At 42.8% G+C, this 15,651-nt stretch overlaps 1 protein-coding gene across 6 annotated transcripts in view; it reads right to left on the reverse strand.

Annotated features, from left to right (window-relative positions):
- The window catches only part of LOC123759342 (streptococcal hemagglutinin), a 186,932-nt gene that overhangs the window by 6,996 nt on the left and 164,285 nt on the right, over window positions 1-15,651 (reverse strand). For all 6 annotated transcript variants that reach the window (XM_069335103.1, XM_069335102.1, XM_069335104.1 and 3 more), the window contains one exon: window positions 436-701. In XM_069335103.1, the coding sequence (XP_069191204.1) occupies window positions 436-701 (266 nt within the window). The remainder of the gene's footprint in view (window positions 1-435; window positions 702-15,651) is intronic.

Raw genomic sequence — 15,651 nt, forward strand, 5'->3', positions numbered from 1 at the left:
TATCTTCCACATGTACCTCGGGCACACCTCATTAACCTACATATTAATATTAGACTTGGATGGTCTCCAACACACAAGGTTCACATCTACCTCCATATAAGAATTGGAGGGCCACTCAAGCAGTATGTCATTTGGCAACCTCATTTCTAAAGTCATAAAAATCTGCTCAAAGTTGTAGCTTCCCATTGCACTTAATGCTAGTGTCAACTTTTCATACATAATTGTGGCACATACTTCACATTTAAAGTCCCAGACCAAACCAAGAGAGTAAACTGATAAAACCAAGAGTAATACATTTTCTGTGGGATACACAGATAAACATTAATTTACCTTTTGGTTTAGAGGGAAGGCATTACACCAGTTTATTTTCATAATGAGCTGGGCTCCCGAGTTAAAACACAATTAAGTACAAATAAATTAGAACGTGTGACTTACCCCGACACTCTGCAGCTGTGGAGGGTTGGAGGCGAGGGGTGCCACTCGACTATGTAGCACGTGTTGGTTCTGTAGCAGCTGTTGCTGCCACTTGAAGAAATCCTGTTGGAGCTTCATGAATTCGTCTGCCAGTCGGGCATCGTGGGGCATCATATCATCGCCTCCCATGCTTTGCATGCTGAACATTCCTGGCATCCCTGGCATCCCAGGCATCCCTGGCATACCAGACATTCCATTCCCACCTCCATTATCATTACCACCACTCCCTGGAAATTAAACAGAATACAGTAATTAAAATGCAGCACAAATAATCAAAGTGGCACAAAAATTTACCAGTAATATTGTATATCATGTGTAAAATACATACATACAAAAGTTGTCTAAGTAAATTGTCAAGCAAACTGTAGCATGTTCAACATGACATAACATGCTCGGTATGCTTTGACAAATTACAATTTAATGTAATTTTAATAAGATTGTGAAAACTATTGCCCTGGACCCCTGCTATGGAATATTTAAATGAATTCATATATCTATCAAGCCCATGTTAATGTTATGTGGCTTCATTTCACCGTTGCTGCACTGGGACTAGCAATCCATACAAAATCAAAAAATGGGATTTCTTTTCTAGGGATAAGAAAGCCTGTCAGGTTTATTGAAGCTCTCCTAGCCAATGATTGGCCAGTTCCAAGGATGCAACCCACAAGTTTATTAACCCCCAAGTAGGTATTTACTGCAAGTTGAACACGCATATCAGGTGTAATGAAACGTGTCAAGCGTTTTTCCCTGACCGGTAATCAAACCCAAGACCAGTCAGTTATGAGCCAACTGTGCTAACAGTAGGGTCCCGATAGTAGTCGGGTTTGTACTCGACTCGCAATCGAGATTTCAAAGTTCAAATTCCAGGATAAAAATGGTTGGGCATATTTCCTATCACCTAATGTACCTGTTCACCGAGCACTAAATAGGTACCCAGGAGTTACTTTGCTTGTTGTGGGGTTGCATCCTGGGAAGGATCAGCAATTCAACCTTGGGAAGCCCAACATAAGCCTAACATGTTTATATACACTGGCTGCCTATCCCCCTGACAATGAATTAGTTAATTAATTTCTTATAAAATGGATATTATGATAGTAATATTTATCACAGTATTTCTAACAATCTGCAATTTCAATGGATTGCAAAATTTAGCTCTTTTATATTTTAAAATTCTAAATTAAAAACAAATTTTGTAGCAAGGGGTATACAGTACTCTAATACTGTAGAATTCACAGATAAGAGTCCGAGCTGATAGGCATATGGATTACAGTACAGTACAAGCAATATGTATGTACAAGTATTATGTACAAGCATTACAGTACAAGTACAAGCAAGCCTGCATTGCTCAAACAGTAGTTCCAAGAACTGCATTGCTATACAGTACTTTACACTCTACTAACCCTTAAATGACAGCTTACGTCATATGATGTATTTGGGTTAATAATATGAGTCGAATCCAGCTTATATCATATAAAGTTTTTCACTACAGAAATGTAAGGAAATTGGATTTTGCTTATAAATACTGTATCTATAAAAGAATTTACATCTGGTTATTACCAGATAAAATTATAAACCTTATTATGATTATTAATTAAATGAATTTTAGAGCATGTGTCACCATTGTTCCCCCCAAAAAAATATTCATTCAAAATATTAAGTTTCAGACCATTATTTGTATTTTTTTTCAATCTTATTTTATGTTCTCTCTGAATATCAATATCAGAATCCAATTTGAAATTCTGTTTATCCATGGAATAACATGACATTCTCCCCCATTTTTTTTTATATAAACACATTTAGGTACATCTGCATGAACATAAGGATTTTTTTTTAATTTGGCAAATATTTTTAATTGTTAAAAAAATTATGAAGTATTTAAGTATTTTAAGAATTGCACACTAGTGACCCAGAGCTGGGGATATGGTTATTATTCCAAGCTTATTTGTTATCCTCAGAAATGTACCCGTGATTTAGCTTTAATTGAAAGGTGAACTGTGTGTCAAAACAGTTGTATGAATATGGGCTTATGATCACATTTTGCACTTGTCTTATTTCACTTTGTTTTTACACTATCATCTTACCCGATATGTTAGATTAAAGACCTGACCGAAATGCTGTGTGTGTTAGTGGGTTGCATGAATGCAAACATACCAGTCCTGTGTAATCTCACCAACCCATTGTACCGTCATGCAAATAAATTATTATTACACAATATTATCATTATTATTATGAATGGATTAAACAATATTAAATGCAAGTCACCACTTGGAATACTAATTAATTGCTGCAAACTATGTTCGTTAGATACTTGAAGTTAGTGTGCTTGCACTGAACCAAGAATATATACAGTATCAAGATCAGAATACTGTACTGCTATGGTGGATGTTGCTGCTGTCTGTTGGGTTCTCTACGAAACTGTGCCTATAAAAGGCTTTCCAAGACAGACTGTACCTACTTATTAATTTATATATTTTAATTAAATTACAGCTATTCACCGTTTATATAAATGTATCGTTTAATTAACACATGTTCAAAATATTATACAAAACCCTATGCATCTTTTTTGTAAATAAAAAATGTAACATTATGACAGTTACATCTTGAAATAAGAAGTTCAAGTATGTTTATTGAGACAAGAAAGAAACACATCACAAAGGGATAGAGTAGCTTAGGCTATTTCTACCACCCCCCCCCCCCTTGAAATAAGAAACTTCTAACACTCGATGGTCATCTTTCATCCTACAGTGACAAATTCTACAAGTTTTTTCATATAACAAAGGAAAATGCCACACTCCTCTTACGGACTAGCCCGTGCTAAATGGACATTTCGTTCTATCTAAATCTAAAACAAGAAGCCACGCACCCAGATATATGAGGAAGATGCTGGTTAAACTCAGCGTGGTGAAAGGGAGGTTGTTATTTAGTTCCCTCTTTCTTTCCTTTTCAGATCAACAACAATGGTTCTCCAAAATCAAAACGTTTATGAAGTCAACTTCTTCACCCCATCCACCAACCAGAGAGATTCCAGAACCTATGCATCTCAAGTGAAAAAGAGTTCTGAATTCTTGACCCCAAAGTAAAAGGGGTCTCTCTGGATCCTGTTTTCCTTACTCAAAAGGTACACAAATGTTCCTCCTAGTCAAATGGTTTTCAAAACCAAGCTCCCTAATCCAAAAGTTTCTGTATCCTGCCTCCTCAGCCAATGGATTTCCACATTTTTTCCCCCTTCCACGAGCCAAGGAATTTTACGTCAGATTCTCCCAGTGAATTTTATTTCTCCTACGCTCTCGGTTAAAGTTTACGAATCTTTCCCCTTGATGTTAGTTTCTGATCTAATACTGCCCCATTCTTCTCCATGAATAAACAAACATTAAACGCAACTTAATTCATTAGTTCTTCATTTAGAAAACCATGAAGACTTAGCAAAATATATTTTTTGTGGTAAATATCTTCACTTAGAAACACTAACTGATTGAATTACTGGAATAGTTTACTATCGCATGTAGAAACCAAATATCGTTTCTTGGCTAATTTCCGAGATCACAAATGCCCAGCCGACTGCATAAATGCGCGTAAAATCAGATTTAGGTGCATCGTTGTACCCAAGTCTCCAGCCTGTATTGTATCAAACAATACGGGATGGAGACTTCACCACCAACTACCCTGCCATGGCCAGGTATAAACTATAATTTGGTTCAATACTCAATCCCTCCTGGAGAGCTGGCTCTCAGGTATGTTATGATTGACAATTGGAGACGAGGTATCCAAGCACAAATCACACAGGGAATGGGGTCTAAGTGACTGTTCCAGACTTATGGAACTACGTAGACTCAACCACCACTGAAGTACAATCAAACTAGACGTGGATCGATCGCATTAGGGTGATCAGGAGAGGCATCCTCTGTTTGACATGCAGTATTCAAATTAAGAAATATAGAGGCCTAACAAGGCTCAAACTGTATTTGAGACAATGTATTTGACATTCTCTCCCAACGTTTAAGTTTTGTGATAATTGTATAATTTTCATTTGCAACTAATAAAACCTATCAATCACGTCAATCTATCAATAAACCTATCTATCGACAATCGATCACATTAAATCCTATCAATCATAATCGATAGAGAATGGTCCAGGACGGACCAAAACGTCTAGTGTGTGTGGTTTGGTCAACATAATAAAGCCTATAGTGATAATAATATAATTAAAAAAATTTAATCAATGGTGATAACAACAAATATAAGTAAACAGTAAAGATTAAAATACAATAAGAAGATTAAACTACGAAATTTAAATACATCATATTTGTACATGCTTTACATTATTCTGAAGGTTTGAAAAGCCAGTTCCAATTATACAGTTTTGTTACACTATGATATAACTCGAGGAATTCATAGACTAGTTTCAAAGTGACTGCCTTACTCCATCCACAATATTGTTACAAAATAATGTTCTATCACAAAACATTTTTACTAAGCTTTCCAAACTTCAATACTGTACTGGAAGGACCATTCTCTGGCATCTAGCTGTGTATATGGAAACTACTGTACACCCATCCATTTTTGCTGTCGACATAGCTGAAGGTCAAGTAGCCTACAAATAAAGGGGTAAATCGGCTCAAAAGATGGCCAACAGAAGCTACAGCAGCCAGTTTCAGCGACTGCTTCATTTTGCCCCTTTTACACAAGTTTCAAGTCAATACACAAATTAGTTGTCAAGATATTGCATAAAACAAAATCAGATGTTCTTTCTTTTGAAGAACACAAAGCTGTCGCAACTGCAAGAAAAATGGCAGAGTGGATAACAAGAATCTTTCAAACAATGATATGTTACACCACTGATGACAACTTTAAGACACTAATGCTCTCTAGGGTGGAATACTGTTGCACAATAACAGTCTCATTCAAAGCTAAGGAAATTGCTGACACGGAGAGCGTGTAAGGATCTTTTATTTTGTGGATTTGGTCAGTAAAACATTATTGAGACTTTAAAATCTGTAAATCTGTATTCTCTATAGCGCAGGAGGGAGAGATGCATAATAATTTACACTTGGAAAATATTAAAGAGTGACCGATTCCAAATCTGCACACAGAAATAATATCACAGAGTAGGAGACATTGCAAGCTGTGCAAAATATCCCCCCGTTGAAAAGCAGAGGTGCAATGTACGCCGAGAAACAATTCTATACAATTTAAGGGTACAAGACGTTCAACACTCCTCTACACCTAAGGGGCACAACTGGCGGAATGAACCATCAACTAAATAGGCTTACAATGAAAAATTAAGGCCACAGCGCCTCTTATGAACTAGGCATTGTTCAGTGTGATAAAGGTGTCGGAGGAGGGGACCAGGCCTCCCACGGTGGCATCGCCTCTTACAAATCTGTGAAAATTAAATACAAAGGCTTTTTTTTTTTTACTTTTTCTTTATCTTTCCTCTTCCGATTCTCTTCCTCATCTAATAGTCGGCCCATCTCCGCAAATACGCACTCAAGTCTCTCACTAGAGAAGTAATTGTTATTAGTTAATAACCACCTGCCTCCCTCTCACATACACAACCACACCCACAACAGTCTACTCGTTCCTGTACCTTGGTTCATCTTGTTGTTGTTGTTGTTAGGTTTGTTCGCGTTGTTTTGGAATGTGATCTGAGCTTCAGACTTGAACATATCCTGGTAAGATGTCTCCTCGCGTCTCGCTTTGGCTACAATACGTCTTTTCACTAAACCTCGCTTTATGCTCTAAAATAAATCACAGTTCATCACAAGATATTTTCCTATTCTCGAAATGTTCAATGCTACCCCTCAGTGCTACGATCCCTGCAAGGGAAACGATGGCGTCTTAATACTGTATTTTAGGTGCGCGCGTGACGTGGCCTTATATGGTGTTGTCAACCTCCCCGGAGACGGGCACTGGCGGAAAGTGCCTTCCAGGGTCAGTGGGTCACACTCACAGTCTCTATACGACCCACACTGCCCCTGTGCACTGTGCCCTACACCCTCCCCTTGACCACCACCACCACCGTAATGCCCACAACAGGGCCGCACACGCCACTCGCAACTTATTCAATACACACAAATGCTCAAAAAGCGTCACTATACCTTTATAAAACAAACAAGTTACGATTTAAACTGTAAACAATACAAAGAGCCGAATTTAAGAGCGTCTTGTAAAGTTTTGACTATGATTTCAGTTTTGTTTAACGAATGCAGGTTAATTAATTAGGTGTTCCATCATCAGATCACGAGTTAGTGAACAGGAACCGGGCACATTATAGCGCACAGCGAATGGTTGCTCTCTCATCACTCTTACCGGCATCTATGTGACTAATATACTGGCGTTACTGGCGTGTTAATATACAAGTAGCTACGGGTGGCGTAGATCACCATCACTGCCTCGGAAAAGGCAGTGTTGAAGGTGGTTTATAACGCGCCGAGATTCGTAGTTTGAGGAGGTTGGAGAGGCACTCACGCACGCACTGGGGCCTACGGCGGCGACCTGCCCCTCTCGCTGCCCTGCTCACACTCACACCGAGGGGAGACACTGGCCAACCTGCCGCCTGCCCTCCCCTCACACACCTGCCAACACCGCCCCTCGCCCGCCCACGCCCACCCCGAGGTAAGCTATACGGGAGGCCTGAATCATGCCTCTGGAACCTCACCCAAGCCCGCCACTACTATTACTGCAACACCAAAATTATCACGTCATGAAAATTAAAACATTAATATGGGTCACACATGACTTTATGAAAGGTAGTAACTATTTCTAACCTCTCTGACCTTGTTGATGTCCGCACGACCTGTTTACTGAAGGAAAACATTCAGCGCTGGTGACACGGGCTCCGGGAACGAGCAGCAAGTTACCCTGGGGATGCTGTAGTCGCTGGACTACAGCGACTCTGGTCGCTGGACTTGTAACAGGCGATAGTCTGAGGTAGACCCTGAACATGTTGTATAGAGGGAGGGAGGGGGGGGACTTTAAAGGCCACCAGCCGCCATAGTTGCGAAATACAGCTTCATCTTTTGTCATTGAATTGACAAGGAACAAATGAAGCAAATGACTCCCCTGGGACAAAATATTGTCCAATGTGACGTCAAAATCCTCTAATGCCAAACACACACCTTATTTCCAAAAAAAGCATATATCTATTGAAAAAGGACGTCCTAAATCCAATTACGGGGCATAATTGATTGCCCACCCCCCACTTCTCACCTGGCAGTGACCAGGGACCTGGGAGTAAAACCGATTGGCGGGTCGTGTTCCATGGGGAAAACTAGTAGGCTAAAGGGTCCTTTTTAAATAGGTCATGTAAGCCTTTTTTAATAGGCTTTTTAAGCCTATTAAAAAACTAATAGGCTTAAAAGAGGGAAAGTAGTGGTAGCGTGGCATGAGAAAGGCATTCCAGAATAATCACTACTAATTATGCGACGTTCAAATCCTAGCACCCAAGTGCAGTGGTCTAGCAACTTAAGTTAATTATCAGGAGAAAGCACTAAGCCATTACGACTACATAAAACTTGGAAGGGATACGAAGATAAGGATTTAGAATAGAACGAAGGAAAGAATTGTGCTCAACCACAATCAAGGATACCTGATCAACCAGGCTGTGACTCATACGTCAGGCTGCGAGCAGCAGCAACCAGGAGGCCTGGTCGAGAACCGGGCCGCGGGGACGCTAAGCCCCGAAATCATCTCAAAGTAACCACCTTGACGGTTGGGGATTGGACGCCGACCTGCAAGAAGGGAGACCGTCGCTCTACCGTCCAGTCCATGTGGTTGGGCTAGTAGAGATCACTTGACTGCACCATCCTCACTCACACTCCAGTAAATTCACTAAACTCTTTCATGTATTAGTAAAACACCTACCTTCAATGTATAATAATTTATTGTACAAAAAATTTGTAACTAGCTTTCACAATATTTATCAGGTGTGCAGCATGTTAGATGTATATGTTAATATAAAAATCTCTGATGAGGTCTAATTAAGAGCTTTTGTGTCCTCGGTAATCCTTTTTGCGCTCCCGCTCACAGGATGCGTGTGCGGTGCACAACAACATAGCCGCCTCCAGCGACGACAACAACAAATATTAATCCAGTCTCCTGTAATCTTTAAGAAGATATTTCTTGATAGACCACAATTCAAACAGTAGAATACTTGTGTAAAGGAGGAAATGGATATGTTTATCTCTCAGACTGTTTGGTAATATGTTTATTGCTTGTGATGTGTGTATATGTATTAACACGATGTACTGAACGGGGGTGAGAATAGCTTGAGCTACCTCATCCCTTTGTGTGTATTTTACCTCAATAAACTTATTTCAATTTCAACAGTAGAATATATTAATATTCATTCACTGAAACCGGTGAGAAGTTCGCTCGAGTGTTTTTAATAGACAGTGATCACCGTGTCTCCTGTGCCAGGTAAGTATTTTAATAGACAGTGTAACAAGTGTAACGGTTGTGGAAGCACCACTGTGCCAACGGCTGACCATTCCCTAGGCTGCATCCCACAACAGTTGACCATCTTCCTGCCATATATTTATTGTTAGGTGAACAGAAACAACATATCTAAGGAAAACGAAAATCGACTCCTTGACATGGAATCGAACCCCGAGTCCAACAGGTTCTTTAGTGCGTCATCAGCTACTAATAACTATTACGCTGCCGTAACAACGGGTAACAAACCAGTGTAAATACAGTACTGTTAAATACTGTGCGGTGAGGTTAATAGTGCTGTCAGGTCAAAGCTAAACTATCCAGGATTCGATTCCAACAGTAGGACGGAGAATTTTCGCCATGTTTCTTTTCATCCGACGTCTGTGATCACCTAGTAGTAAATAGGTACCCGGGAGTTAGGCAACTACTGTTGGTTGAAAAGCAGAGATGCAACAGGTACTCTGAGAGAGAACTATCAACATCAGAGGTCCGAGACTGTTCAACACGCTTCCACTACACATAAGGGACATAACTGGCCGACCCCTCACAGTGTTCAAGAGAGAACTGAATAAGCACCTCCAAATGATACCTGATCAACCAGGCTGTGACTCATACGTCAGGCTGCGAGCAGCCGCGTCCAACAGCCTGGTTGATCAGTCCGGCAACCAGGAGGCCTGGTCGACGACCGGGCCGCGGGGACGCTAAGCCCCGGAAGCACCTCAAGGTAACCTCAGGAATGGTCAGTCGTTGGCCTAGAGCTAGAGTAACGTGGACAGGCTTCTCGTCTATGAGAAAGACAGGAGGTAGATAGTGAAGGAGCCAGACGGGTAGACCAGGACAACCAGTGTTCCTCACCACCACGCACTTGGCAGCCCCGACCACTCTGCACCTTCCAGAAATATACACATTTGTTGCTGGCATTTAATAAGTGTTGTGAGGTGTAGCCCTGAAGCGCACGAGGCCATGTCTGTGTCAGGCGCCAGCATCTGACCCTCCTGTTCATTCCTAACACCAGCACACACCATCCTGCCTCTTTGTTTACAACACATGGGGAAATATATGTTAATGTGACTTAGAACCAAATGCTGACTGCCGCATAACATTACTGATTATACTCATCTGTAATCGCATAACTAATTAAACATTGTGAAAAGTATTTGTCTACCCACGATGCAAATGAACTGTGGGAAGTTAGACGTTACAAACTTGCTACAAGGAGTGAGAGGCTGTCAGCTCTTGCAACCTCCAGTGTACAAATTATATTGCTTGACCCAATATGGTTAGTTAGAACTGCTAACCACTTTGACACACTGTTAACCAGAATGTGGCAAAGTGGTTAACACATTGTTGACGGGTCTCACCATCTGCGCACCATCACTGGTGTCTGGAGATGGTGAGAGGCAACGTGAGAGACAACACACACCTCCCCCCCCCCCTCAATCACATCTGTTCACTCGCAACACAACGTCCGTCACAGGACAAAACAAATAATGAACAAAGTAAGTAATTATCATTAGAAGGCACCAAACCGGGAAGGCTATGTAGCACCATTAAATAATAAACAAAACAATTTGTGCCGCCGGAATGGTGTCTGTTGACCATCTCCAGTGGACACACGACCAAGACGCCTCTTGTCCAGCAGCTGGGACCATACCTGGAAGGGTGTCCACATTTCTGCCCGAGCCAGCGACTTTATTGTTTCCGCTGGAGGCGCCTAGTTTATTGGGCAACACGTACCCATCCTGTGAGCGGTAGCGCAAAAAGGATTACAAGGGGCACATAAGGTCTTTATCAGACTTCAAAGGGGTTTATTGCATTAACAATGACATCTCTCTTGCGCACCTTATAATAAGATTGTTCCATTTCGATAGCCATGTATTTGTAGTTAATCACATACCATTTCACATACATTAATGTGATAACTTGGTCCAGCAGGCTGTCGGTTGGAGCGGCCCGCAGGCCCACATATCCGCTACAACCCAGTTGGCCCGGCACTTCTTGCAAGAACTTATCTAATTGTTTCTTAAAGACATCCACCTTTGTTCCGGCAATATTTCTAATGCTTGCTGGGAGGGTACTGAACAGCCGTGGACCCCCTTATCTTCAGTGTTCTCTCACTGTGCCAATGGTACCTCCACGTCTTGCTTAAATGGTCATTACTACACAATTACTGATCACTTAAGGGGACAAACTTAGACCTCGGGGCTTTTCTTGAGATTATCTTGAGATGATTTCGGGGCTTTTTAGTGTCCCCGCGGCCCGGTCCTCGACCAGGCCTCCACCCCCAGGAAGCAGCCCGTGACAGCTGCTTCCTAAACCATCATTGAACACACGTCACCAACTAACCCATATAAATGAAGGACATAATATTAGCACTATAAATACAGACAAGGGCACCCCAGGTCCCGATGCGCGGAAGTGATGAGGATATTAGGCTTGGCTGGGGTCCCAAGGCGTCGGGCGCCCTCCCCGCCTCCACCAGCCCGACCTCAACACTAATGCTCACCAGTCTTCTTACGCAATCCACCAATCAGTTAAACAATGCGACACATTAGTACAAATGTGCTGTAATAATGACGCTTCCTATCCATCGGCCTCAATAGGTTAGGTGGATTGCTTTGAGTTTATTCAGGTTAGGCACAGGGTTGTAAACCCATGGAACCGCCTACCTGCCGAAGCCGTAAATGCCAAAAAACTGTAAACTTTTAAGGTACAACTGAAAAGATCAAATGGGGTGGGGGGGGGCATTGATAAGCCGCCGGCTTCATGTCCTCGTCGAGGCCACTAGCGTTGGAGGCCCTCAGGTAAATTCAGGTAAAAAAAAAGTTGTATTTTTAAGGTGACAAAACGAAGGCACGTTGTGATGTGGATCATCGTACGTTATATTGACGCAATGGACAATCTGAGAGTAGAGTTTGTTACTACTGAATTTGGACAAACCGGTAAAGGTTTCGTTGCTAATAGAAACCTAACCTCACCAGTCTAGGCCTAATATTGTTTATATATGTGCTTTACTAGGCCTAGGAATATTTAAGTCTGGTTTTTAGCTTTATTTTTTCTGGATTTTATAAAGTGAATAGTACCAAATTCTACTATTTAATTGTCCATTACGTCACTATATGTACGATGGTACGATTACACTGTAATACGTCGTAACAACTGAACTACCTTCTGAAACGCAGTTTCAGAAAATTGCTATGTTGCGCCATACAACAAAATGCATTTAAATTGTAATGATTCAAGCAACCTTGAGCTGAGGTTACTTGTATACAAATTCCAGAGAGAAGGAAGAACTGATAATAGTGGAAGGGACAGTAAACCCTTGAGAAGCGTAAACCTTAGAAAGGTAAACCAAAGGAGAGGGCCGGGGACCATGGCGACAGATGTATACCCGCCGCCACCACCAGTCTTGCCAAACTTAACACCAATGTTAGGTTGTGTGAGATGGGTAAATACACGGTGGTCCACGCATGATAATATTGCATGTCTGCCGTCATGCCAGCAGCACCTGGCAGGTGACAGCAGCAGCAGCACCTGGCAGGTGACAGCAGCAGCAGCACCTGGCAGGTGACAACCCATGACTCCAGCCGTAATTAAAGTAATAAGCGGGTATACTTACCTCATTGTCAAGCTGTGTGGTGCAGAGGTTATCTAAGGGATCGTGTTGAACAATGTGTCCTCTTACCCAGTCTGCTGTGTGGCCAAGGCAGCCACAGCATGCTGTGATGACACCATGACAGGCACGTGACCATGCGTGGCGGCGGTGGACTAGGGTGTGGAGCCAAACTGGGTACAGTGACAGCATGGACAACCACAGGGTTTTTCTTCTATACGCAAGTTATGTACAAAGACAGTTGGAGATTATAATTATTTTGTGTGTGTGTATCACCCAAGTACGGGCATGAAAAGCCCGTAATGGATTTACATGTTGCTGTTCTTCTTTAAGATTCAGCTACTGGGAACAAAAAGTTCCAAGTAGCACGGGCTATGGTGAGCCCGTAGTGGACTTACCTGCCACAGGAGCGGGGCTCTAACTTTGGATTAACTTCTTCTTGTTGTCGTTTTAGATTTAGCTACTCGGAACGAAATGTCCATGTAGCACGGGCTATGGTGAGCCCGTAATTGAGTTTGGTTATTTGCGATAACCTTGTTACTGTGAGAAATTTTGATTTACAGTTCACAGAGATGGATATACAAGCAGGAAAGAGGCGAGGTACAAAGTTACGGGCTATTCATGCCTGTGCCACCTCTTGGGTGGCTTAACCTTCATCAATCAATCGAGGTACAAAGTCTTTAATGAGGAAAGGGGGGTATTAACTAGGTATTAGTGTATCAATGATCCTGCTCCAATCGCTCTTTAACTGATCAATCGAAAATGGATTGAAAGTCTGGTCAACATTCCAACAGTAGTTTCGTAATTGAACAATACATGTATATCAAAAGGTTTCAAGGCCTTTTGAGACAGGAGAGGAAGACAGACAGGAGAGGAGGACAGACAGGAGAGGAGGACAGACAGGAGAGGAGGACAGACAGGAGAGGAGGACAGACAGGAGAGGAGGACAGACAGGAGAGGAGGACAGACAGGAGAGGAAGACAGACAGGAGAAGAGGACAGACAGGAGAGGACAGACACCATAAGGTAGCCATGATGGCCGTGGACAGGTTGGCCGGGCGGCTGGCTTCCCGCCCGCCCGCCGCCCTCCCCAAAATATATAACCTTCCTTATTTTAATGTAAACAAGAATCAGGAGGGATAATGTCTTACTTTTTAATAATATAGAAATCTGTAGGTACCCTACAGATAGGTAATCTGTAGGTTGGGAGCCGGTCGGCCGAGCGGACAGCACGCTGGACTTGTGATCCTGTGGTCCTGGGTTCGATCCCAGGCGCCGGCGAGAAACATTGGGCAAAGTTTCTTTCACCCTATGCCCCTGTTACCTAGCAGTAAAATAGGTACCTGGGTGTTAGTCAGCTGTCACGGGCTGCTTCCTGGGGGTGGAGGCCTGGTCGAGGACCGGGCCGCGGGGACACTAAAAAGCCCCGAAATCATCTCAAGATAACCTCAAGATAACCCGTATTGAATCCCTTACGTGTACGGTGCGTGCTGTAAATAATAAGACAATGTTAAGGTCTTAATATTTCAACAAAATAAATGTCGGTTTGGCTTAATGATCTAAATGTTTGTAAGTGGTCAGCACCTATCATTAAACTGTCAGTTAGTTTCGCTAGTACAATAAAAGAAGCAATTTGTAATTAAACCATTGTACATCAGGAACTGCTGTATAATGGTTTAATTAAAATGGTGTGACTAATTCTCACGCGCTGTTACGAGAGCACAACAATGCCAGTCTTTCGAAACCCAGGCAAGGAAACCTTCGGAACACACACAGTTTAAGTAGGACCAGTCCTGGAGTACGCAGCACCGGCATGGATCCCACACTTTGTAAACACCACATATAGGAAGAGGAAACCCAAAGATTTGTCAGTGGGCTGGTACTAGCAGTATGGGAGCTGTGCTGTGAGGACAGGCTAAGATAATTGAACCTGCTTAGGGACACGGGAGACATCTCCCGTCACGTAGGGTGCAGTCGCACCTCCACAGATCTCCAGTATCAGCTCTTGATACTGGTAATGGCTCAAAAGGGTCACCACTTACGGGCTATTCATGCCCGTGCCACCTCTTGGGTGGCTTAATCTTCATCAATCAATCAATGCTTAGGGAGAGGGAAGGCAGAGGAGACATGGCCGCTGTCAGTCAGGTGTGCACCAACTCATCCACTTACGGGGCCACGCATATACTAACAGCCGTTGCTAGCCACATATAACAAAGGGTTTATACTTGAGAACTGTACACCTGCAGCTCCCACAGTTTCCGCCACCGAGGACACCAGGTGCTCGGTCACGGTGTTCGTCCAACAATGTACACCAGACTTGATAATATCAATTTGAGAATGGGAAGAGACTCAGACCAGTAGTGAGAGATAAGGTCCACCCCATTACCCACCTCCAAGCATCGCCGACGAGAGGGCGGGGTCACGAGGCTTGCAGTCACTATACTCTCGTGCAGGCGATGAGTCATAATAACGTAGTTGAAATACGTTGAACAGACCACACACTAGACAGTGAAGGGACGATGACGTTTCGGTCCGTCCTGGACTATTCTCAAGTCGATTGTGTATACTCTCCTGATACACCCACCCAGATCAACCCATCGCAGTATCGACACCAGCTGCAGAGTGAACCGCCCACCCTCACCCATCGTTCTCGTCACCTAAAGAAATTTCAAACACTTTGCTCAATGACCTTCAAACCTAGGTTCATACAACTTGCAGGCCAGGGTGACGAGTGAGTACTGTCAGACTTACGGCCTCTGTTTCCACCCACTCATCCCTGTCACAGGCAGCCTCCGTCTCACCATTCTATAGTCAAATGCAAAGTGGTTTAGCCTCTCAGCAGCTGGACACCCCCCATATATACTGTCAAGCAGTATCCTCCCCGCGATAGCAGGCATATGTAAAGACCAAAGAGCCAGAGCTCAACCCTCCCCCCCCCCCCCTCTCCCGCAAGCACAACTAGGTGAGTAACTAGTAAAGACTGACAGTTTAAATGTGCGCTCAGCACACAGTATACCATTTCACGACCAAAGATCACAATCACTCCAATAAAAATCTACCGCTTAAGAGCTACTCATGCCAGAGCCACCTCTTGGGTGGCTTAATCTTCTTCAAACAATTGGTTTAGACTAA

Source organism: Procambarus clarkii, chromosome 32 (genome assembly GCF_040958095.1).
Source record: "Procambarus clarkii isolate CNS0578487 chromosome 32, FALCON_Pclarkii_2.0, whole genome shotgun sequence".
Lineage (NCBI taxonomy): Eukaryota > Metazoa > Arthropoda > Malacostraca > Decapoda > Cambaridae > Procambarus > Procambarus clarkii.